This window comes from Schistocerca nitens, chromosome 7, assembly GCF_023898315.1.
Source record: "Schistocerca nitens isolate TAMUIC-IGC-003100 chromosome 7, iqSchNite1.1, whole genome shotgun sequence".
Classification (NCBI taxonomy): Eukaryota; Metazoa; Arthropoda; class Insecta; order Orthoptera; family Acrididae; genus Schistocerca; species Schistocerca nitens.
In genome coordinates, this window is record NC_064620.1 from 38,209,658 (window position 1) to 38,234,871 (window position 25,214).

The following is a 25,214-nucleotide window of genomic DNA, read 5'->3' on the forward strand; positions in this document are numbered from 1 at the left end:
TTTTGATCGCCCCTTATAAGTCCTGGTTGGCGCGTATTTCTCCTGAGCATTTAACATTCATACAGTTCATAATTGATCTCTCTAGGAACCAAGCTAAGATTTTTATATAAAAATAAAATACAAAAACCCAGGAGGAAATAACATGATAGAAATGAAGTGTTTCTGTTAACTTTCTCTGTTTTACGTCAGTTGGGTGTGTTACAGTCCAGTCAAAACAGCGTCATTTGTTGTTATTGTCACAAAGTCATTAAAAGTACAAATTAAGCATGTGTGAGTAGAGACTACTGTGATGCATAAAAGAAGCATTTAAGTATTAACCCTGAATTCTATTCTTGTTTACGTAATTTCACAGATTGAAACTGTAAACCATTTTAGTTAGAGTATAATGGAACATTGATGCATCAAACAACGAAGAATACTAAAAGTTTCTGGATGCTTGCACTTTTTTTCTTTTATGTTAATAGGTACATACTTCAGAAGCTGAAATTGGCAGAGTCTTTGTTGATGATGCAGATGATTGGGACTTTCCTGATAAAAGGTTCTTTTGGCATGGACATCAGCCTGATAAATTTATACTTGATGAGAAATCAGGAATGATAAAAATCAAGAAAGGTATAGAAGCAGGAAGGTGAGGATGTACTTTTCACTGTTCTTGAATATCTTAATTATAAAGATTAATCACAAGGAAAAGTGTTTGTCAGAGAGATCTTTTGTAGCCATTGCCTTGACTGAATTCTTTTTTCACTTCCTAGCTCAAAAGGCAACAACCTTCAGCTTCAAATCTCAGTAATAATACTAGTTAATGCTTATGCCCAGAAAAAAGACAGTGTCAAATAAAATTAATACCAAACAAGCAATTTTGTAACTGTCTAGTATCAGACATAATACTTCATAAAGGAAAGGAAAAAAAAGGAAACCCCATGATCAAGCCCTGAGGACTATGCACTAGTTGACTGATCACTGAGTCATTCTCAGTCATTCATCACTGCATATGTATGGAGGAGAGTGGGATCAGCACACCACACTCTCAGCCATTGTCAACGTTCTGATCTTGGAGTCACTACCTCTCAATCAGTTAGCTCCTCAACTGGCATTACAAGGTTGAGTGCACCCTGGTCCAGTCCTCCCACCAAGGAAAAATCCCTGGCAGTACTGGAAATCGACCCCAGGTTCCCTGTATGAGTCTCTGTCATGTTGACTGCTTGGCTACTGAGGCAAATATTTTAGGAAATGTTTTGTTGTTCTGTTTAATCTAAACTCGTCCATGAGTTGTTAATCTGCCCATGTAGGCGGCAACATAAAGTAGCCACACTCCTGCGTGTGACAATATGTAAAAGGACATTAAGCTTTTATAAACTGATCTGTGCAGAATTATTCTGATAAGAAAACAATAGGAAGAAGTGAGGTGAATCAAAAACACAAGACGGGATGGATTCTGATATATGGAGACGGTTATGGTTGCAGAATAGCACAAAACGTTTCAAGTATCTGAGACAGCTTTACAGCTGTTGCTCAATTTCAACCTGCAGTGCCTCTTTCTGCTGTGGTGAAGTCATATGCTCAAGATAGTGAATCTTTCTCATCAAATGATTGTGTCACAATCCTGGAAGGTACAAATGTGTAGCAAAAAATCAAGCAAATGACGCTATCAGACACATGAAAGTGACACTCAGTGAGTTAAATAGGATTTTTTGCAACATTTTACCTTTTTTCTATTGGAAAGTCACTGGTTATAACAAATGTTAATTTTTTTATAATAAAACAGTCCCAACCACATAAATATGTTTATTTATTTGCTGATGAGTAGTTTTCAATGCTGTTCTGGTCATCAGACTCCTTACTCCACGGGAATCTGCTGAAGCTGGTGAAGAGTCTGCACCACTCTAGAATGCATATAACTAGTGGTTATATGCCTTTTAGAGTGGTGTCCGCTCTTCATCAGCTTCAGCAGACTTCCATGGAGTAAACAGTCTGGTGATGGCCAAAACAGTGGTCAAAACCAGTCACCAGTAAATAAACATCTTTATCATGTTGGGATGGTTTTATTACAAAAAAATTTAAAAGTTAATTAACACTAAAGTAAAAAGGTGACAAAAAGGATTGAAAATGCAAAATTGAAAATTACAGACCAATCTTGACACGACCTGTCTTCTCCAAAATAGTTGAAAAGGTCATATATAAAAAATATATAATTTTTCTCAGTAAGCACAACCTAAGGTTTGAAAATCAAAATTAATTCTTAGAATGTAAATTAACTGACACAGTATCTGCTCAGATAATTAACGAGGCAGTAAGTAGCATCGACAACAAACAACATGTTGCAGGTATATGCCTTGACCTTGAGAAATCTTTGACTGTGTGAACGTAACTATCTTCTTTGATAAACTATGGAACATTGGCATCAGGGGCACTGCTCATGACATAATAAAGTCCTCCATTAGTAACCAAAAACAGTTTGCACTGCTTAAAACTGAAAGTTGTGTTCACAAATCCAAAATCAGTAATCCAAAATATGGAATGCCCCAGGGCTGTGTAGTGGGTTCTCTTCTGTTCTTCATTTATGTAAATGACATAGAATATTGCACTTAGAGTTACTAAGTAGTTCTGTATGAGGATGATATGCCCGACTTGTGTGAAAAGAAATCATTTAATGAACTAAAGACCCATTATAATAATGTGACAAATGAAATTGTTCAATACTTCAATGAAAGCCACTTAAATGTAAGCACCAGTAAAACATGTCTCATGGAGATCAATGGAGATCAACAAGAGTAGTTTTAATGATGAAATTCAACTATACGTAGGCATTGGAGTGGTTTTAATGATGAAATTAAACTATATATAGGCATTGGATTAGTAAAAAAAAAAGAGTTTAGCATAAAATTCCTCGGTTTAACAATTCAAAACAATCTGAAATGGGGCACACATGTTGACACTCTAGCATGCACATTGTCTAAGAATATATTTGCAGTTAATGTGATTAGCAAGTTCTTCAAAAACACCATTGTCCTAAAGTCTACATACAATGCTTTATTTTACTCTCAGCTGAATAGCGAAATAGAAATTTTGGGAGCAACAACCAAAGCAACTCGAAATAAGCTATTGCTATTTCAGAAAATTGCTATAAGAATCATCTGAGGAGAAAAATATAAGGGATAATGCCATGGTTTGTTTACAAAAACTAGTGTGCTAATCATAGTAAACAATATGCAGGTTTAAAATTAGCCAATGCACTACCCAATGCAGTTATGACCCTTCCCACAATGAAGCTTAAAATTCAACTAAAGAAATTCCTGCTATAAAATTGCTTGTACACTTTAGAAGAATATCATACTTACATGCAGAATAAGAAGTGTTTCGAAAAAATATGTAAATAGTGTTAAGCAAACCATTTTATTTGTAGTCTAATCATTTTGTTAATCAATGACACATTCAGAAGTATACAGTATTGTGTTATGTATCAAGAATTGTAACCTGTTTTTGTACATCTGCAATGAAGCATTCAATGTTGAATAAATTATTATTATTATTATTATTATTATTATTATTATTATTATTATTATTATTATTACTATACACATTTTGACAGAGGCAGCTTTTATATTTTCAACTGGAATTTTGAAGAATCAGACAGCTTGTAGGGAAAATGATGACATTAATTTATTTTAAATGCACAAATTTTCCTTTTTACCTTACAGTGTTTGCAGACTGTTAAAATTTGTTACAGCAGTGTTATATTAGTTTCACATATGTACTTGTATCATCAAAACAAGGTGTTGATTATCTTGTCATTTGGTTACAAAAAGATAGCACTTTACCCACTTTTCGTGCCTAAATCACACTTTGGAATATTGTACAAAATATATAGCATTGTTGTCTGTTCTTCCAAAGCATTTCTTCCAGGCATGTTGAAACACTATTTCATTTCATGTCCAGTTGATGAACTGAGAGGTGCTTAAACAATTTTAAATAATGAATATGATACTTTGAAACTATGGAAAAGCCAGAATAGAATATGGCAATATTATGAAAAGGGTAGTTGTGACTCACCATATAGTGGACTGAGACTCAGATAGGCACAACAAAAAAGACTGTTAGAAAGTAAGCTTTTGGCCAAAAAGGCCTTCCTCAGAAAAAGATAGCACACACACACACACACACACACACACACACACACACAGCCAGAGACTGTGGTCATGTGTATGTGAGTTCCATTTGTGTGCATGTGCATGTGTGTGCGTGCATGTGTGCGTGTGTGTGTTGTCTATTTCCAATGAAGGCCTTGCTGCCTGAAAGCTTACTTTCTGACAGTCTTTTTGTTGTGCATACCTGTGACTCAGCACCTCCACTGTATGGACAGTAGTAGTAGTTTTTTTTTTCATCAGTTGGCAGCCTGCCATAAATTCCTTTGTCATCACCTGTTGTCTTAATGGATGTCCTGTCATCCTGTCATTCTGTCCCTTCTCCTTGTCAGTGTTTTCCAGATATTCCTTTCCTCTCCAATTCTGTACAGAACCCCCTCATTCCTTACCTTATCAGTCCACCTAATTTTCAACATTCATCCATAGCACCACATCTCAAATACTTCAATTTTCTTCTGTTTGGTTTTCCCACAGTGTTAAGTTTCTGCTGTTCTCATTTCTGCTGCTTCTCATTACTTTTGTTTATTTATTTATTTATTTATTTATTTATTGTTCCGTGGGACCACATTTAGGAGAAGTCTCCATGGTCATGGAACGAGTCAATATGTGAAATTATAACACGATTGTAGAAACAGATAAAATAAAATATAAGAAACATATTCAGGCGACAAGTCGTTAGTTTAAATAAAGAAAATCAAGAATGTAACACTGGAATTTGCTTAATTTTTTAGCTCTTCCAGGAGCTCCTCGACAGAATAGAAGGAGTGAGCCATGAGGAAACTCTTCAGTTTAGACTTAAAAGTGTTTGTGCTACTGCTAAGATTTTTGAGTTCTTGTGGTAGCTTATTGAAAATGGATGCAGCAGAATACTGCACTCCTTTCTGCACAAGAGTCAAGGAAGTGCATTCCACATGCAGATTTGATTTCTGCCTAGTATTAACTGAGTGAAAGCTGCTAACTCTTGGGAATAAGCTAATATTGCTAACAACAAACGACATTAAAGAAAATACATACTGTGAGGGCAATGTCAAAATTCCCAGACTATTGAATAGGGGTCGACAAGAGGTTTTCGAACTTACACCATACATAGCTCGAACAGCCCGTTTTTGAGCCAAAAATACCCTTTTTGAATCAGAAGAATTACCCCAAAAAATAATACCATATGACATAAGCGTATGAAAATATGCGAAGTATACTACTTTTCGTGTTGAAATGTCACTTATTTCAGATACTGTTCTAATGGTAAATAAAGCAGCATTTAGTTTCTGAACAAGATCCTGAACATGGGCTTTCCACAACAGCTTACTATCTATCCGTACGCCTAGGAACTTGAACTGTTCCGTCTCGCTTATAACATGCCCATTCTGTCTGATTAAAATGTCAGTTCTTGTTGAATTGTGAGTTAGAAACTGTAAAAACTGAGTCTTACTGTGATTTAGCATCAAATTATTTTCCACAAGCCACGAACTTATATCATGAACTACATTATTTGATAATGTTTCAATATTACACACAAGATCCTTCACTACCAAGGTGGTGTCATCAGCAAACAGAAATATTTTTGAATCACCTGTAATACTAGAAGGCATATCATTTATATAAACAAGAAACAGCAGTGGCCCCAGCACCGACCCCTGGGGAACGCCCCATTTAACAGTGCCCCATTGGGACTGAACATCATTACCACTCTCAATATTGCGGAGGATTACCTTCTGCTTTCTGTTCTTAAAGTAGGAGGCGAACCAATTGTAAGCTACTCCCCTTACTCCATAATGTTCCAACTTCTGCAGTAATATTTTGTGGTCAACACAGTCAAAAGCCTTCGTTAAATCAAAGAAAACACCTAACGTTCGCAACCTTTTATTTAATCCGTCCAAAACCTCACAGAGAAAAGAGACTATAGCATTTTCTGTTGTTAAGCCATTTCTAAAACCAAACTGTACATTTGACAGCAAATTATGTGAATTTAAATGCTGCAGTAACCTTGTATATACAACCCTCTCGATAACTTTAGCAAACACCGATGGCATAGAAATAGGTCTATAATTGTCAACATTATCCCTGTCTCCCTTTTTATAAAGTGGCTTCACTACCGAGTACTTTAATCGGTCAGGAAACCGACCACTCCTAAAGGAAAAGTTACAGATATGGCTAAGTACTGAGCTAACATACCTGGAACAATACTTCAGTATTCTGCTAGATACCCCGTCATATCCATGAGAGTTCTTGGTCTTTAGTGATTTAATTATTAACTCAATCTCCCTCTTGTCAGTATCATGGAGGAGCATTTCAGGTAACAGTCTCGGAACACTTTTTTCTAAGAGCGCTATATGATTCCCTGTTGGGACTAGGTTTCTATTTAGTTCACCTGCTATATTCAGAAAGTGATTATTAAATACTGTACATATATGCGACTTATCAGTAACACGGACATCCCCACTACGCACTGATTCTATATTCTCGACCTGTCTCTGCAGACCAGCCACTTCCTTTACGACTGACCATATGGTTTTAATTTTATCCTGAGACTTAGCTATTCTATCTGCATACCACATACTTTTTGCCTTCCTAATAACTTTTTTAAGCACCTTACAATACTGTTTGTAATGGGCTGCTGCATTTAGATTTTGACTGTTTCTAACGTTTTGATATAATTGCCACTTTGTTCTACAAGATATTCTTATCCCATTAGTCAGCCACCCAGGCTGCCTGTTTGTGCTAGTACCCTGTTTTGAACGTTCTAACGGAAAGCAACTTTCAAAGAGCACGAGAGAAGTCTTGAGGAAAGCATTATATTTATCGTCTACTGTATCAGCACTATAAACATCTTGCCACTCTTGTTCCTTGATAAGGTTTACAAAAGTCTGTACAGCAACTGGATCAGCTTTCCTAAAAAGTTGGTAACTATATTTAACATGTGCTGCAGCACAAAAATCTTTTAGACTTAAAATTTGTGCATCATGATCTGAAAGGCCATTCACCTTTTTGCTAACAGAATGCCCTTCTAATAATGACGAATGAACAAAAATATTGTCTATGGTTGTTCTACTGTTCCCTTGCACTCTCGTTGGAAAGAATACGGTTTGCATAAGATTATATGAATTAAGGAGGTCTACCAGCATCCTTTTCCTTGCACAATCACTTATACAATTAATATTGAAGTCACCACATATAACTAACTTTTTGTATTTCCTATAAAGTGAACCAAGAACCTCCTCTAGCTTTAGCAAAAATGTTGTGAAATCGGAGTCTGGGGATCTATAAATAACAACAGTAAGAAGTTTAGCTCCACTAAATTTAACCACACCTGCACAACATTCAAACACCTTTTCAGTGCAGTACTTTGAAACATCAATTGACTCAAATGGGATACCGTTTTTCACATACATGGCTACTCCCCCACACCGCAAAGAGCTCCTAGAAAAGCTGCCAGCCAACCTGTATCCTGGTAAAGGAAGCCTCTGAATTATCTCCTTATTTAAGAAGTGTTCAGATATACCAATAATTTCAGAGTCAACATCTATAAGCAGTTCACTAACTTTATCTCTAATACCTTGTATATTTTGATGAAATATACTAATTCCCTTATTAATCGGATACCCAAGCTTTGTAGAAAGTGGTTTCTTTGTTAGAGAGACTTCCCTTAAGCAGGAATACCTATCAGCTGACTTCAATCTAAAAAAGGTACAGCTCTAACACCCACAACTACCGGAATTTTCCCATGAGTGATCCCACCACCCCCACCTATGCTGTCACCTATAAGTTTTGCCAACCTCCCCTTCCCATACCTGTTGAGGTGCAGGCCATGTCTAGTGAAACCCGTCCTGCTGATAGACTCCACCGACACCACTGAAATGTGACTCATGCCTTCTGTCATCAGCGCACCCCCAAGTCTCATGTTATTACACCTGACGGCTGTATTAAGATGAGGCCGATCGTGACGCTGAAACAGTTCCACGAAATGCACATTCGTGTTGCCAGTCTGAGTGGCTATCTTTTCCAGGTCACCATCTATGTCATACTCCCCATCCCTATCAATACTATTACCAGCCCCACCCACAATCACTACCTGATCCTCTTTAGTAAAATCCCTACATAACCCCCCTATGTTAAAAGTCACCTGAGCCAATCCTGCATTAGGCTTCACAATGCTGGTGACCTGGTACTCACTCCCCAAAACTTCCTGCAACTGCTGGCCTACACCTCTACCACGAGAACTACCTAACAGCAGAACCTTCTTCTTTCTCTTAGACTTTGCAACTGTCCTAGCCACCGTAACTGCTGAGGTCTGCTGCATACTTCCTACATCTACAGCTACTAGAGATTCCTCTCCACTAGACTCTGACAGTTGGTCATATCTATTACAAACACCAATAGTAAAACTATCTGAAAATCTCCTTCTCCTAGCAAATCTCTTGCCAACAGCCAGCTCCCATTCCCCAACCCCCTTCTCCCTCCTCATCCTATCTAGCTCCTCCTGTGCGTTTTTCAACTGCACCTGAAGGGCACAGATCTTACGCTCCTGCTCCTCTATCAACTTACTCTTGCTACATAACCTGCAGTTCCAGGAGAGGATCTCACCAGAATGCCCACTGGCTTCCCCACTGCATTCCCCCCAGTGAAAAAACTTCGAACAAGTCTCACACCACAATCCACTACTCACGAACCTACGGCAAAGCCCACACTTCTCACTCATGGTAAAATTTTACAATTATTGAAACAAGAAAACAACTTTATCTAAGTTCCGCTACTACAATAAGAAGATGTTAAAAACTGACTACAATAATCACAAACTTGCTCTACAAGGGAAGTAACTACTATTATTGACAGTATTAATCAACAACAAATGAGAATATAACAAAATACTAACACAGAAAGAAAATCAAACGTCTAATGACAGTAACGAAACTGAAAGCAGTTCGCAAAAATTTCTTCTGAAGTTATTTCACCGGAAAACACCAAGAACACCAGTTGAAGACTAAGAAAGTTCCTAAATAAACTACTATACACAAACAATTAATTAGTACTTAGCTTTCGATGCGCCGCTACAGCTGCAACTGGTCAGCGCGGAATGTAAACACGGGTAAGAGGTTAAGTTGCTCGATACGAAACACTTACAAATATCAGGCCACAACACAAGAAATGCAGAGGTGAATGAAGAAACCACTAATAAGTCACTTATATAGTAAATATTATCACAAAAACAGTTAAAATATATATCTGAAACCTAAAAATAGATGAAAACTTGGAGAGCAATCTAACACGCAGTCACGCGCTTATGACGTCACACCAAAGACTTCCTTCTATTTACTCTCAATTCATACTCTGTACTTATTAGACTGTTCATTCCATTCAGCAGATCATGTAATTCTTCTTCACTTTCAGTCAGCATAGCAGTGTCATCAGCTAATTATATCATTGATATTCTTCCACCTTGAATTTTAATTGCACTCTTGAACCTTTCTTTTATTTTCATCATTGCTTCTTTGATATACAGATTGAACAATACGGATGTAAGACTACATCCCTATCTTATGCCCTTTTTAATCAGAGCACTTCATTCTTGGTCATCCCCTCATATTATTCCCTCTTTGTTCTTGTACATATTGTACATTATCTGTGTATTCCTATAGCTTTTGTCAGAATTTCAAACATCTTGCACCATTTGACATTGTCAAATGCATTTTGCAGGTCAACAAATCCTATGAATGTGTCTTGATTTTTCTTAAGTCTTGCTTCCATTATCAGCTGCAATGTTAGAATAGCCTCTCTGGTGCCTTTACCTTTCATAAAGCCAAACTGATCATCATCTACCACATCCTCAATTTTCTTTTCCATCCTACTGTACATTATTCTTGTCCACAACTTGGATGCATGAGCTGTTAAGCTGATTTTGCAATAATTCTCACACTTCTTAGCTCTTGCAGTCTTCAGAGTTGTGTAGAAGATATTTTTTCGAAAGTCAGATGGTATGTCGCTAGACTCATATATGCTACATACCAATGTGAATAGTCATTTTGCTGCCACTTCCCCCAATGATTTTAGAAATTCTGATTGAATTTTATCCATCCTTTCTGCCTTATTTGATCTTAAGTCCTCCAAAGCTGTCTTAAATTCTGATTCTAATACTGGATCCCCCGTCTCTTCTAAATCAATTCCTGTTTCTTCTTCTATCACATCAGACAAATCTTCCTCATCATAAAGGCCTTTGATGTCCTCTTGCCACCTACCCACTCTCTCTTCTGCATTTAACACTGGAATTACCATTGCACTCTTAACATTACCATCCATGCTTTTAATTTTGCTGAAGGTCATTTCGATTTTCCTATATGCTGAATCAGTTCTTCCAACAGTCATTTCTTTTTTTATATTTTCACATTTTTCATGCAGCTATTTCATCTTAGCTTCCCTGACCTTCCTATTTCTTTCACTTCTCAGCGACTTATATGTCTGTATTCTTGAATTTCCCTAAACATTTTTGTATTTCTTTCTTTCATCGATCGGCCGGCCGAAGTGGCCGTGCGGTTTAAGGCGCTGCAGTCGGGAACCGCAAGACCGCTACGGTCGCAGGTTCGAATCCTGCCTCGGGCATGGATGTTTGTGATGTCCTTAGGTTAGTTAGGTTTAACTAGTTCTAAGTTCTAGGGGACTAATGGCCTCAGAAGTTGAGTCCCATAGTGCTCAGAGCCATCTTTCATCGATCAACTGAAGTATTTCTTCTGTTGCCCATGGTTTCTTTGCAGTTATCTTCTTTGTACCTATGGTTTCTTTTCCAACTTCTATCTTTTTATAGATGTCCATTCCTCTTCAACTGTACTGCTTACTGGGGTATTCCTTATTCCTGTATCCATAGCCTTAGAGAATTTCAAGTGTATCTTGTCATTCCTGAGTACTTCTGTATCCCACTTCTTTGCATATTGATTCTTCCTGGCTAATCTTAAACTTCAGCCTGCTCTTCATCACTACTACATTGTGATCTGAGTCTATATCTGCTCCTAGGTATGCCTTACATCCCAGTATCTGCTTACAGAATCTCTGTCTGATCATGATGTAATCTAACTGCAACCTTCTCATGTCACCCAGCCTTTTCCAAGTATACCTCCTCCTCTTGCGATTCTTGAAGAGAGTATTCACTATTACTAACTGAAATTTATAACAGAACTCAATTAGTCTTTCTCCTCTCTCATTCCTTGTCCCAAGTCCATATTCTCCTGTAACCTTTTCTTCTACTCCTTCCCTTACAACTGTGTTCCAGCCCTCCATGACTATTAGATTTTCCTCTCCCTTGACATACTGCATAACTCTTTCAATATCTTCATGTACTTTCTCTATCTCTTCTCCTCAGCTTGCGACGTCGGCATGTATACTTCAACTATCATTGTTGGTGTTGGTTTGCTGCCGATTCTGATAAGAACAAACCTATCACTGAGCTGTTCACAGTAACACACTCTCTGCCCTACCTTCCTATTCATTATGAATCCTGCTCTTGTTATACCATTTTCTGCTGTTGTTGATATTACCATGTACCCATCTGACCAGAAATCCCTGTCTTCTTTCCATTTCACTTAACTCATCCCCACAATATCTAGATCGGGCCTTTGCATTTCCCCTTTCAGAATTTCTAGCTTTCCTACCAAATTCCACACCCCAACTCATAGAATGTCATCCTTTCGCTGGTCATTCAGTCTTTTTCTCATGATCACCTACCCCTTCGCAGTCCCTCCCAGAGATCTGAATGAGGAACTATTCTGGAATCTTTTGCCAATGGAGAGATCATCATTTTCAATTACATGCCATATGTCATGTGGATACAAGTTATGTGTCTTTAATGCAGTGGTTTCCATTGCCTTCTACATCCTTATGCCATTGATCATTGCTAATTCTTCTACCTTTAGGGGCAATTTACCACCCCAAGGACAAGAGAGCACCCTGAACCTCTCTCCACTACTCTTTGACATTGGCATTGGCAGAATAAGGGTGACTTCTTAAGCAGGAAGTCTTTGGCCACCAGTGCTGATTATTAATCAAAGTTTAAGTGGTGGCAGGTTTTGAACCTGGGACCAGGGACATTTTGATTACTAGTCAAAGACACTGCTCCTAGACCACAGGTTTATTTTAGTAAATACCCAGTATATCCATGTATTGTCTCAGAACACTTTAATGGTGATGAGGTTGCAAATAATATATTCCATTATTGTACCAATTTCAGGACGCACATAGGAAGTTTTTTGCAAAATGTTAAAATACCGAGCTATTACATTTTAAATAAAACATAAAAGAGAAGAATTATAAGTAATATGTAACAGATTGGGTTAGGAAGTTATTTTGATTAACCAATAACACTGTATTATTTGATTGACTTTTATGCAAAGTACTGTTTTTCTGAGTGGACTTTTATGTGTGCGCAGCCCTTCCCTTGTTCTAGCACAGCCCACCAAGATTTTGCTAGAAACTCGAATTTTATATTTTGAATATTGTAGTAACTAAAATATATTCCTAGAATAAGTATCAATTTTTTGAAGTGAGAACATTAAGTCTACAAGAAAGTAACAATGGCATTTTAGTTATACCACAAAATTTTTGAATAGTAATACTTCCTGAAGTGTAAAATTGTAGATGTTCTTTACATAGTATAGAAATAGAGTTTTTAAGTTAGGTGAATCAATCATGAAAAAAAAAACTGTTATAAGTGGGGACAGATTTCTGAGTGCACATGGTTTCCACAAGTCCTAGTTTTGAATATTTCCTCAAAGAAAATGTTTTTACACAAAATGCGTATCCTGTTCAAGTCATAAAGGGTGCGTGGGAAGAGCAATTGCAGGTAAGCCTCCACACAAGCTCAAATCTGTCTGATTTGCCTCCATGGTCTTTTCATAAAATATATGTATACAGGGTGTTACAAAAAGGTACGGACTTTCAGGAAACATTCCTCACACACAAATAAAGAAAAGATGTTATGTGGACGTGTGCCTGGAAACACTTAATTTCCATGTTAGAGCTCGTTTTACTTTCGTCAGTATGTACTGTACTTCCTCGATTCACCGCCAGTTGACCCAATTGAAGGAAGGTAATGTTGACTTTGGTGCTTGTGTTGATATGCGACTCATTACTCTACAGTACTAGCATCAAGCACATCTGTACATAGCATCAACAGGTTAGTGTTCATCACAAACATGGTTTTGCAGTCAGTGCAATGTTTACAAATGCGGAGTTGGCAGATGCCCATTTGATGTATGGATTAGCACGAGGCAATAGCCGTGGCGAGGTACGTTTGTATCGAGACAGATTTCCAGAACAAAGGTATCCCGACATGAAGACGTTCAAAACAATTGATCGGCGTCTTAGGGAGCACGGAAAATTCCAGCCTATGACTCGCGACTGGGGAAGACCTAGAACAATGAGGACACCTGCAATGGACGAGGCAATTCTTCGTGCAGTTGACGATAACCCTAATATCACCATCAGAGAAGTTGCTGCTGTAAAAGGTAACGTTGACCACGTCACTGTATGGAGAGTGCTACGGGAGAACCAGTTGTTTCCGTACCATGTACAGCGTGTGAAGGCACTATCAGCAGCTGATTGGTCTCCACGGGTACACTTCTGCGAATGGTTCATCCAACAATGTGTCAATCCTCATTACAGTGCAAATGTTCTCTTTACGGATGAGGCTTCATTCCAACGTGATCAAATTGTAAATTTTCACAATCAACATGTGTGAGCTGACGAGAATCCGCACGCAATTGTGCAATCACATCATCGACACAGATTTTCTGTGAACGTTTGGGCAGGCATTGTTGGTGATGTCTTGATTGGGCCCCATGTTCTTCCACCTATGCTCAATGGAGCACGTTATCATGATTTCATATGGGATACTGTTCCTGTGCTGCTAGAACATGTGCCTTTACAAGTACGATGCAACATGTGGTTCATGCACGATGGAGCTCCTGCACATTTCTGTCGAAGTGTTCATACGCTTATCAACAACAGATTCGGTGACCAATGGATTGGTAGAGGTGGACCAATTCCATGGCCTCCACACTCTCCTGACCTCAACCCTCTTGACTTTCATTTATGGGGGCATTTGAAAGCTCTTGTCTACGCAACCCCGGTACCAAATGTAGAGAATCTTCGTGCTCGTATTGTGGACAGCTGTGATACAATACATCATTCTCCAGGGCTGCATCAGCGCATCAGGGATTCCATGCGATGGAGGGTGGATGCATGTATCCTCGCTAATGGAGGACATTTTGAACATTTCCTGTAACAAAGTGTTTGAAATCACGCTGGTACATTCTGTTGCTGTGTGTTTCCATTCCATGATTAATGTGATTTGAAGAGAAGTAATAAAATGAGCTCTAATATGGAAAGTAAGCGTTTCTGGACACATGTCCACATAACATATTTTCTTTCTTTGTGTGTGAGGAATGTTTCCTGAAGGTTTGGCCTTACCTTTTTGTAACACTGTTTCCTGAAAGTTTGGCCATACCTTTTTGTAACACCCTGTATACAGTGAAGTAATATATTGGTTGGCTCATCTAGGGACATATAATTCCAGAATTTTAACTGTGAACCACTCTGTGGTGCATGACACTTCTCTTGCAGTCTCTCCTACCAGAGTTGGATGAGCATTCCATGACATTTTTGCACTTACTGAATGAACCTGCAATGAAATGCACTGTTACTCTTTGAGTTTTCTCAATATCATCTGTCAGTCTTACCTGTTAAGAGTCACAGACTGATGAGCAATATCAAATTATTGGTCAAACAAGGATTTTGAATGCTACTTCTTTTGTGGGTGAATTACACTTCACATGTACATCTTCATGGCTACTCTGCAATTCACACTTAAATGCCTATTTTGTAACATTTCACTTTTGAATAGTGATGGAAATATGAACACTTGAATCTCTCCATGGACGTTCTGAATTCTCTTATTTTATTGTGATGATCATTGCTACTTATGTCAGTGCATGTCAACAAAATAGTTTCACATTCAGAGGAGAAAGCTGGTGACTGAAACTTCATGAAAAGGTCACTTCATGAAAAGTGCAATGAAAAACACCTTTGTTTTAGTGACTGCCACTGCAACTTATGTACAAACTGAGCTGCCCTTCTTTGAACTTTTTTAGTGTCCTCCATCAATCCCCTCTGGTAAAGATGTCATACCATACAACAGTACCATAGCAGAGGATGGACAAGCATAGTGTATGCAGTACCTTTAGTCAATCTGTCTTCTATGTGTTCTACCAATAAAACACAGCCTTTGGTTTGCCTTCCCCATACCCATTATCAACTGATCATTTCATTTTAAGTTGTTTGTATTTGTAATCCCTTGATAGCCTTTAAATTTGTGTAGTTTATCATGTAACAAAAATTTAAAGGATCCATTTTAGTACTCATGTGGATGAGTGCCCTATTCGTTATGTAGGGTCAATTGCCACTTTTTGCTTACCATATATCTTGTATAGATCATTTTGCAATTTGTTTTGATCTCCCAATGACTTTACTAGATGGTAACTGACAGCATCATCCTCAGACAATCTAAAGGGACTGCTCTGATTACCTCCTAAATCATTTATGTAGATTAGGAACAGCAGAAGGCCTATAACGCTTACCAGATATGGAAGTATGAAACCAGTATTTCCCTTTAGATGGTGCAAGCTGTCAGTGTAGGTCCCGTGAGACTGCAACTGCAGTGCCATTGGCTTCCTTTAATGGCTGATGACGAATTTCAACACACAGTAACCCAAGTTCCATTCACTGATATCTGTTCCAAACCCATAAACATGTCAACTTTTGTGGCTATGAACTATGATTTGTGGACAGCATTGGTTTTCTGTTATCGTTCAAAGAAAACTGCTGCAGAATCACATCAAATGCTTGTCGAAGCTTTCAGTGAACATGCTCTTGGGAAAACAAAGTGTTTCAAGTGCCTCAAAAATTCAAAAGTGGTGATTTTGATGTGAGAAACGACGAGCGCAGGAAAACATCAAATAAGTTCAAATACAATTAATTGCAGGCCTTGTTGGATGAAGATTATGCTCAAACTCAACAGTAACTCGTGGAACAATTGAATGTGACATAGAAAGCCGTTTCTCTTTGGTTGAAAGCTATGGGAAAGGTGCAGAAAATAGAAAATGAGTTCAACATGAACTGAATGAAAGAAGCAAGCAAATTGAAAGACCACTTCTGAAACGCTGCTCATCAGATACAAAAGAAAGTTGTTTCTCCATAAAATAGTGACAGGTGATGAAAAATGAATATATTTTGAGAATCCTAAGCATTGTAAATCACAGGTGAATCAAGGTAAACCATCAACATCCACTGTAAGACCAAATCGCTTTGGAAAGAGGATAATGCTCCATGTTTGGTGGCATCAGAAGGGAGTCATCTATTATGAGCTGCTAAAACCTGGTGAAACCATTGACACTGATCACTAACAACAGCAAATGATTGATTTAAATCAAACATTACGTGAAAAATTACCAGAATATGGAAAAAGGCAACACAAAGCCATATTGTCCATGATAACACCTCATCAACCCAGCAAAATGGGTCAGGACAACAATCTAGGTATTCAGTTGGGAAATACTAGGGCATGTGGCTTTTCTCCAGACTTGGTTCCATCTGATTATCATATATTTGCATCACTGGGACACACTGTCACTGAATAATGCTTCAATTCTTATAAAAATGTACGAAAATGGCTGCCTCAAAAGAAGAACTGTTTTTTTGGCATGGCATTCATAGCCTGCTGGAGAGGTGGGAGAAATGTATAGATAGCCAATGGAAATTATTGTGAATAAAATGTTGTTTATCAGTTCCAAACAATATATGTGTAATTATTGCAATCAAATCCTAATTTCATACTTCTACACCTGGTACCTGGGGAATCACTTCTCTTTTATTGTATGACTCTCCTACAGTAATTTTCTGATGGAAATCATGAATCCAGTTGTGGAACTGAGACAGCACTCCATAGGCAAGCAGTCTTACTAGAAGCCACTTGTGAGGAATGTTATTGAAACATAGAAATATATAATCAATTTGAAATCCCTTGTCAAATAGAATTCATTATGTCATGAGAATAAAGAACTAGATGTGTTGCACAAGAACAATATTTTCTGAATCCATTCTGACTCTGTGATAGCAGATCATTTTCTTTGAGGTAATTGATAATGTTTGAACACAGTATACATTCCAAAATCCTCCTGCAAATTGATGCCAGTGATGTGGGTCTGCAATACAATGGATTATTCCCATTTCCTTTCTTGAGTGTTGATATGACCCATGCAACTTCCCTGTCTTTACGTACAGATCTTTTGTTGAGCAAGCAGTTGTATGTTATTTCTGAGTATGGAGCTATTAGATTAGCATACATTGAAAGCTGCCTAATTAATATACAAGCTGGACCAGAAGATTTGCCTTAATTAAGTGATATGATTTGCTTCGCTGCACCAACGATATCTCCTTCTATGTAACATATGTGGACAGCTGCCCTAGATTCAAATTCAGAAATATTTATTTTCTCTTCTTTGATGAAGGTATTTTGGAAAACCATATTTTGTAACTCTGCTTTAGTGGTGCTGTCCTACTGTGCAGTGAAGTTATTGTCTGAGTCTTGTCACTGGTGTACTTTACATATGGCCAGAATCTCTTTTGATTTCAAGACAGAGTTTCATTTTGGAAACTACTGCTAAATTTCAAGCTCCGGTTAAACTTTGCCAATATTGGGGTTTTGCATTCTTTTACATTTGGCACACTTTTTTGTTGCTTCTACAACAGTGTTTTGACCTGTTATGCATATCATGGGGTTTGAGTTCCATCTGCTATTAATTTATGTGGTATAAATCTTTCAATTGCTGTCAGTGCGATTTCCCTGAATTCAAGCTAGGTCTGGTCAATGCTTACATAGTTTGTTAGGATTGGAGATCACCTCTCAGGAAAGAGTCAAGCAAATTTTTTTCTGCTTTTCTAAATAGATTTATTTCGTGCTTATATTTTGTGAGTTTGGATGTTGTGGTATTCAGTCTCACTACAACAGTCTTATGGCCACTAATCATTTTATCCATCATGATGCTCCCTGTTAACTCAGAATTATTTTTGCTAAGAGTTCAAGTATATTTTCACAACTATTTATGCTTTGAGTGAGCTCCTGAATTAATTACTCAAATAGATTTTCAGAGAAAGCAGTTAGTACAATTTCAGATGATGGTTTGTGCCTGCCGCTGGTTTTGAACATGTAGTTTTGCCAATATATCAAGGGTAGATTGAAGTCACACCAACTACAACTGTATGAATGGGGTATCTATTTTATATGATACTCAAATTTTCTTTGAACCTTTTTGCAACTGTAATATCTGAACTGAGGAGTCTGTAAAAGGAATAAATTATTAATTTATTGTGGTTGTCAAGTATAACCCCTACCCTTACTACCTCACAGGAACTATCTTCTTCAGTGTTGCTACAAGATAAACTACTTCTAACAGCAAGAAATACACCACCACCTACTGTATTTAACCTGTCCTTTCAGAACTCCTGCAGATCTTTTGTAAAAGTTCCTGTCAAACTTATCTCTGGCTTTAACCAGCTTTCAGGACCTTTAATGATTTAAGCTTGTAATCTTACCCTCCCACACATCGCCATTAAATTTCTCTTAGTCTCTTCATTATTTGCAACAGTTTCGAGAGGTATAAGATAAACAAAAGAAAAACTTTTTACTTATCTTAATTTTCTTTTGTTGTTGGCTCCAAGTCTTGCATCTAGAGGTACAGTCTTGCAGCTGAAATTTTTATTTAATGTTGTGGGTTCCTAATGACCAAATAACTGATGAAGATTTGCCTGTATATTTCTTGAATTTTATTCTTTGCCACTTTATTAAATACCACACCGTTTTTTACAATTTCCACTTAATATTCCAAATTACATTGTTAGTGTCGATCATATAAAAACATCTGTCTCCATCAGAAGCACGCATGCCCGCTACTCCCTACATTCTGTGGTACTCACAATATTCCAAAGAGTTTACAAAGCAAAAGAGTTTACAAACTTTCTTGACAAAAGAGGAATCTTTGCTAAAATATATCATTATTTTATAAATGAATCCAGAAATAAATTTAATAATTGGCATTAGATTGTGCAGTTAATAATACGAATTTTAAATATGCCTGAAATTTTGTAATTTCAAATATTTCTAAAAGAAGAGTAGTTTTAACTGCATGTACAGAGTACTAACAAATTATTTCTTTTTACACATTGTAGTCTGAAATATAATACATCATATCCAAAATCGTATGAAATTCTTTCAGTGAAACTGCCAAGAATGTTCACCCGTAACACATTTGAGATTAATTCTGGTATCAGCTACTTCTATATAAAAAAAAGATATGCTAGAAAAGGTGTCCCATGACAAGCTTCAATGCTCTCTATTAGCACTTGCAGCTCTAGTTCTTTCCCAACACTGCTTTGACAGTTTGCAGCTAGAATAACTAAGGTTCCTAGGTACACCCTTATCCTGTGTTTATTTTGCATCCTTTGACATTGAAGGCTTGTTGTTATTTCTCAAGATTCTCTAACCTAAAAAACTGCCCAGTCCACTCCACACAGCCCCCACTATCTGCAAACTGTGTCCTGTGGGTAATGGCCCTCTGAAATATTAAGAGGAATCTGATACTCCACTACCCTGTGGCCCAAGTCAAGGAATCTGGAACCTGCACAGTTTCTAATTCAGACCCTCAACTTGGCTCTCTACCAAAAATCCACAATCAGTCCTGTTGACAGTGCTACAGATGGTGAGCTCTGCCTTCATCTTGCAACCGAAACTGAGTCTATATCATTTCAGATAGCCACCAGAAACCAGAGACATTCTCTTACAGTACAATACAATACAGATCATTAGCACCAACATGAGCCACTACCTGCAATTGGCTATCCTCTGTACTCTTCATGGCATCCAGAAAGAGCCACTCCACATCTGGAATGACTTTCCATGGTATGAACAAAAAATACACACATCCTCCTTCCCCTCTTTGGCAGCCACATCCCTAAAGGTGGCATTATGCACCTAACGTTGGAGCTCCTAACTACTAGTAATCCCGCCCTATAAGAATGCCTGGATCTTCCTGGGGATTCTTCCAGTTAATCTGTCTGGTGCTTACCTTTACCGCAATTAGTTTTATGTGAGTGTTCCATTTAAAATCACTCTATACACATACTCCCAAGTACTTGGATTCGGCTACTTCCAGTGACTATTTGGCAATTGTGTTATCATATAACAACAGCCATTTCCACCTATTTACGCAGAACATGACACATTTTATGTTAAGGAACAACTGCCAACCCCCGCACCAAGGGTCAATTCTCTGCAGGTCTTCCTACATTTTGCTTCACTTTTCTAATGTTGTAGCTTCTTTACATACAATGGCATCAACTTGCAAACAGCCTCATGGAACTTCTGATGTCAATATTATCTGCTATCTCATTTATGTATATTGTGAACAGTTATGGTGCTATAATTATTTCTTGGGATATGCCCAAAATTACTTTTACATCTGAAGATTTCTCTGTGTTAAAAGTGACATACTGCATCCTATTTGCTAGGCACTCTTCAACCCTACCACAAAACTAGTCTGATGTTCTGTAAGCACATATATTGTTCATTAGACAACATCGTTCAGAAATCAAAAAACCTGACAGCAACTCAGGCACTGGTAATTACCATGTTCAAGATCTCATGAACAAACTAAGTGACATGAGTTTCATTCAGTCATTGTTCATGAGATTCATACTGACTCTTACAGAGGAGATTTTCAGTCTTCAAAAAGGTCATAATACACAGACATAGACTGTGTTTCAAAGTCTTATAACAAACTGACATCAGCAATATAGGCCTATAGGCTAATGTCTGTTCTATGGCCATTCTTGAAAATGGGAATGATCTGTAGATTTTTCTTAACTACTTGGAACTCTTTGCTGCTGCAGTGATCTGCATTAGATGGCTGTATGAACAGATGCAAATTTCTTTCACTTGCTCTATGTAGAGTCATGTTGGTATACTATCAGGCCCATTGCCTGTCCCTTGTTAAGTGATTTCATTGATTTCTATATTTTTTCAGTAGTAATACTAATAATAATAATTATATAATAATAAAGTAATAATAATAATCCTTTCTTGCAAACAAGTATTATTTGCTGAATTTTCCTACATTGTGCTCTACAGGCTGTCTTCAATTGAGAGCAAAAATGTGTTATTTAATGTTATGATGTTTGGTTATATGTACTTTTTACATGCTACATTTATCTGAAAATGTGGGACATCATCCAGCTCAAACATTTTCACTGCCTTTTAATGTGTAATATGAAAAATGTGCTCACTTTCTTTTCAATCACTCTCTCTCAGTCACATTTTCTGTGAACATGAACTTCAGAGTTCCATCAACCTGTAAATTTTCTGTACTAAGTTTTCAAGTTTCACTTGCACTTGAATTAAATTTTTCTAGACAATTGAAAGCTGAAAGTGTAATATTGTATTAAAAATAATTATTCCCTAGATATAACCTTTTATCTTTTCCACAGATACACCTTGCAATTCAATGTGTATGATCATCAACATGGTCAAGTTGACATATTGGCTAATGTCTCAGTTATTGTGAAAGATATTTCCTATAATGTAATTGCCAATTCTGGTTCAATCAGAATATTAGATTTGTCAGATGAAAACTTCATCAGAAAAATCTTCAACAAGGTATGTATAGTCTCACAGGACCAGGTGAATTTTTGTATAATCAGACCTTATGAAATTTAAAAACTTCTTTCTAGAAAACTTCTTTTTACTAAAATGACAGAAAAGCATGGCAACATTTATTTTCTCTTACACCTCCAGATTTTTGTAGATCTTTATCATTAAGAGGCATGTAGAGGAATGGCAAAAAGAAAAAAATCTAAAAAGTGTTTATTATTGTCTGTTATATTACCTAATAAATGTTAGGCCATCTGCTTGCTACAACTGACAAGTCAGGCTGTGGTAAAAATAATGGAAAGAGGGAAAGGTAACCCACAACACTGCAGCTGGCTGCAGATGAGGGATTACATCAACTGTAATGGGTGAGAGGTACAAGGAAGGGTGGAGGGAAGGAATTGCGGTGGCAGAGAGAGAAGGAGGCAGGGTCAACATGGGAATGGGACAGGAGTGTGGCAGCAGGGAGCTTGCTCTGACAACTGAGGCATGGAGAGTTGGGTGTGGCACATGATGAAATGGAAGATTTGGTTAGGTGTGAGGGAGGGGAAGAGGGGGACAGAACAGAGGAGTGGGAGACTACAAAGCAAACACTGCAGATGTATATTAATAAAGTGAAGTAGGAGGCATGAGGATGGGGATGGAGACTTGTGGGACAGGTACTGGCAGAGATTGAAGCCAGGATGACTACAGGATGTTTCGTAAGAAAATCATGGAAACTGGAACTGATAGGGGGAGGGGTGGGGGTTGTGAAGTAGCTATTTTAGTTGAGCATATTGTAGTCAGCTGCACATTTGGCACTGCTTAGTCTACATTGCTTTTGTCAATAGCTTAGTGGTGGACATTCACTCAGAAGGACAGCTTGCTGATGATCATGCCCACATAAAAGTCTGTGGACAAGTTGGTATATGACACAACTGCTTTCACAAGTGGTCCTGCATTTGATAGGGTGGGATATGACTGAGAGATGGATGTTCTGAGGGTGTGCAATTGAGGTGTTTTACCTGACTCTTCCACAGTAATATGACCCATGTAACAAAGGGTGGGAAGTAAGCATATCATAAAAATGGGCAAGGATATTTTGTAGACTGGGCAGGAATACCACTTTTCTAGATGCAGGAATGGTTCTTCTCACTTCAGGGAATGATGAGAGGTTGTCAAAGCCCAGGTGAAAGGTATACTTTGCTGAGCTACTCCATCTTCATGCCACCTAAAACTTCCTCCCAACATCCCTAAAAACTCAAAACACAAACAAATGTAGAACACCATTGGAACATTTTAACTGAGAACCACAGTACCAGTTTCAGTCCTTTCTGAAGGTCACGCATATAGTTGCATGCTCAAATCAAATCATGCTGGACTGGTCAAAGCTCTATTCTCCATTTACCAAATGTCTACAATGAAAGCACTTTTTTGCCACCAACTCCTGCAATTTAAACTGACCAAATGCTAACATTGAACCTTATCTCTCTCAGATGATAGTTCTATCCAGCTGAGGCCCTCCTTCACTGCCACACACCTGATCGCTAGTTACATTTCAGTAATTCCTAACCCCAAACGTCTTCACCTTCCTTCCCTAGGTCTCTCCCAAAGAACACAAACCTCTGGGTGGAGGTGAAAGCAGCCACCCATCATCTTGGAACAGACCTGATTTGATCATTCCTGCTGCAGGCAAAGGCTCTACTATCATGCTAACGGCAGTGGTTCTGTCACAGAAAGTATATGCCCACAGTCAGATTCTTCAACCTGCAAGTGCTGCCATAGTCAATCCATCCCAGAAGTCCAGCATAATCTTTGATCGCTACTGAAATTCCTAGACCCATTCCAAACTTCAACTCTACAGTCATCTCTTTTCTCATCCTAACTACTATTCATGCACCAGGAAAAGTCACAGCAGCTTGTAGGCACATCAACTGGCACCGACACTACAGCCTGAACTACCATCATTGCTCATTTACCACTCTGACATGGAGATGATTGTGTCTACCAATATGTTTTTGCCACTCATGTTGCACTGTGAACACAGGGCACTTTAACCTTAATATGCATATTGTGCTTCTGACATCTTGTAGCGAAAGCTTAATATCTCTGCAGACCTACGTATCTTCTATGTGTTTCTCAAAATCCATAAACTGAACCATCCCATTGTAACTGCTCACTGTGTTCCCACCAAAAAAATCTCGGCCATAGTTGAAGAACACCTCCAACTCAATGCCTGTATTCTAACTTCCTATATCAAGGACATGAACCACTTCCTTTGTCACCTCTCCTCCACTCCCATTCATCTACCACCTGGTTCCTTGCTTCTCACTGTCAACACCCCCCTCCCCCCCTCCCCCCCAATTCCGGCCATTCATCAACATCCCCCCATGTCCATGAACTTGTTGTCATTAAACACTACCTCTCCCATTTCACTGTCTCATTATTTGTACTGCTGGCCAACTCTATAATTAGCCAGAACCAGCTCTCCTTCGAGGGAAAAATAAACAAATAAATCCATGTCATACCCATGGACACTGGCATGCTCCCTAATATGTCGGTCTTTTTATACATCATCTAGAGGAAACTTTCTTTACTACTGAAAATCCTCAGCCACCTTATTCAGTTCAGGTTCATTAATGGCATCTTCATGGTGTGTACCCAAGAATATGATATTCTTTCCTTACTTTTAGCAGCCTGAATACCTTCATTCCATCCTTTCACTTGATTTTCTTCAACTCAGTGTGTCACCTTCCTAGACACTCACTTCAACCTCTCTCATGGCACCATAAAAATCTTCATCCATATAAAGTCCACCCAACATCATCTGTACCTCCACTTTAACGTGTGCTATCCCTTCCACATGAAAAATATTCTCCCTTACAGTGTAGTAGTCATCACTGTATGGCACATCTACAGTCATAAGCAATCCATTGTCCAGTAAACTGAAGGTCTTACTAAGGCCTTCACAGACAAGCACTACCCTTCAAAGCTAATGCACAAACATACAGTGAATTCACAGTTGCAAATATGATAACCATCTGCTGTATAACTGAATGACGACAATGAAAATTTGTACCAGATCAGGACTCAAACTAGGATTTCCTGCTTATTGCAGCTGGCCATCTTACCATTAGGCTATTCCAGCACAACACATGGCCATATCCAAACTTCACCATGTCATCAACAATGTGTCTACAACCTGCACTCGTACATTCATTATACATCTTCCCATACAGGGGAGTCATTTTAATTGAAATTCACGTGGTAGATAAACAATATTACAGTACCTCTGTTGTTCTGATGTACTGTTTCATAATGGCTGTAGTCATCACTGTACTTGTGTCATATGCCTGGAT

General features: G+C 38.1%; 1 protein-coding gene across 1 annotated transcript in view; it reads left to right on the top strand.

The window, feature by feature from the left end:
- LOC126195460 (neural-cadherin-like) overlaps positions 1-25,214 on the top strand; it is a 368,993-nt gene that overhangs the window by 197,089 nt on the left and 146,690 nt on the right. Inside the window, exons 12-13 of the mRNA XM_049934087.1 lie at positions 465-628; positions 21,717-21,885. Coding sequence (XP_049790044.1) covers positions 465-628; positions 21,717-21,885 — 333 coding nt within the window. The remainder of the gene's footprint in view (positions 1-464; positions 629-21,716; positions 21,886-25,214) is intronic.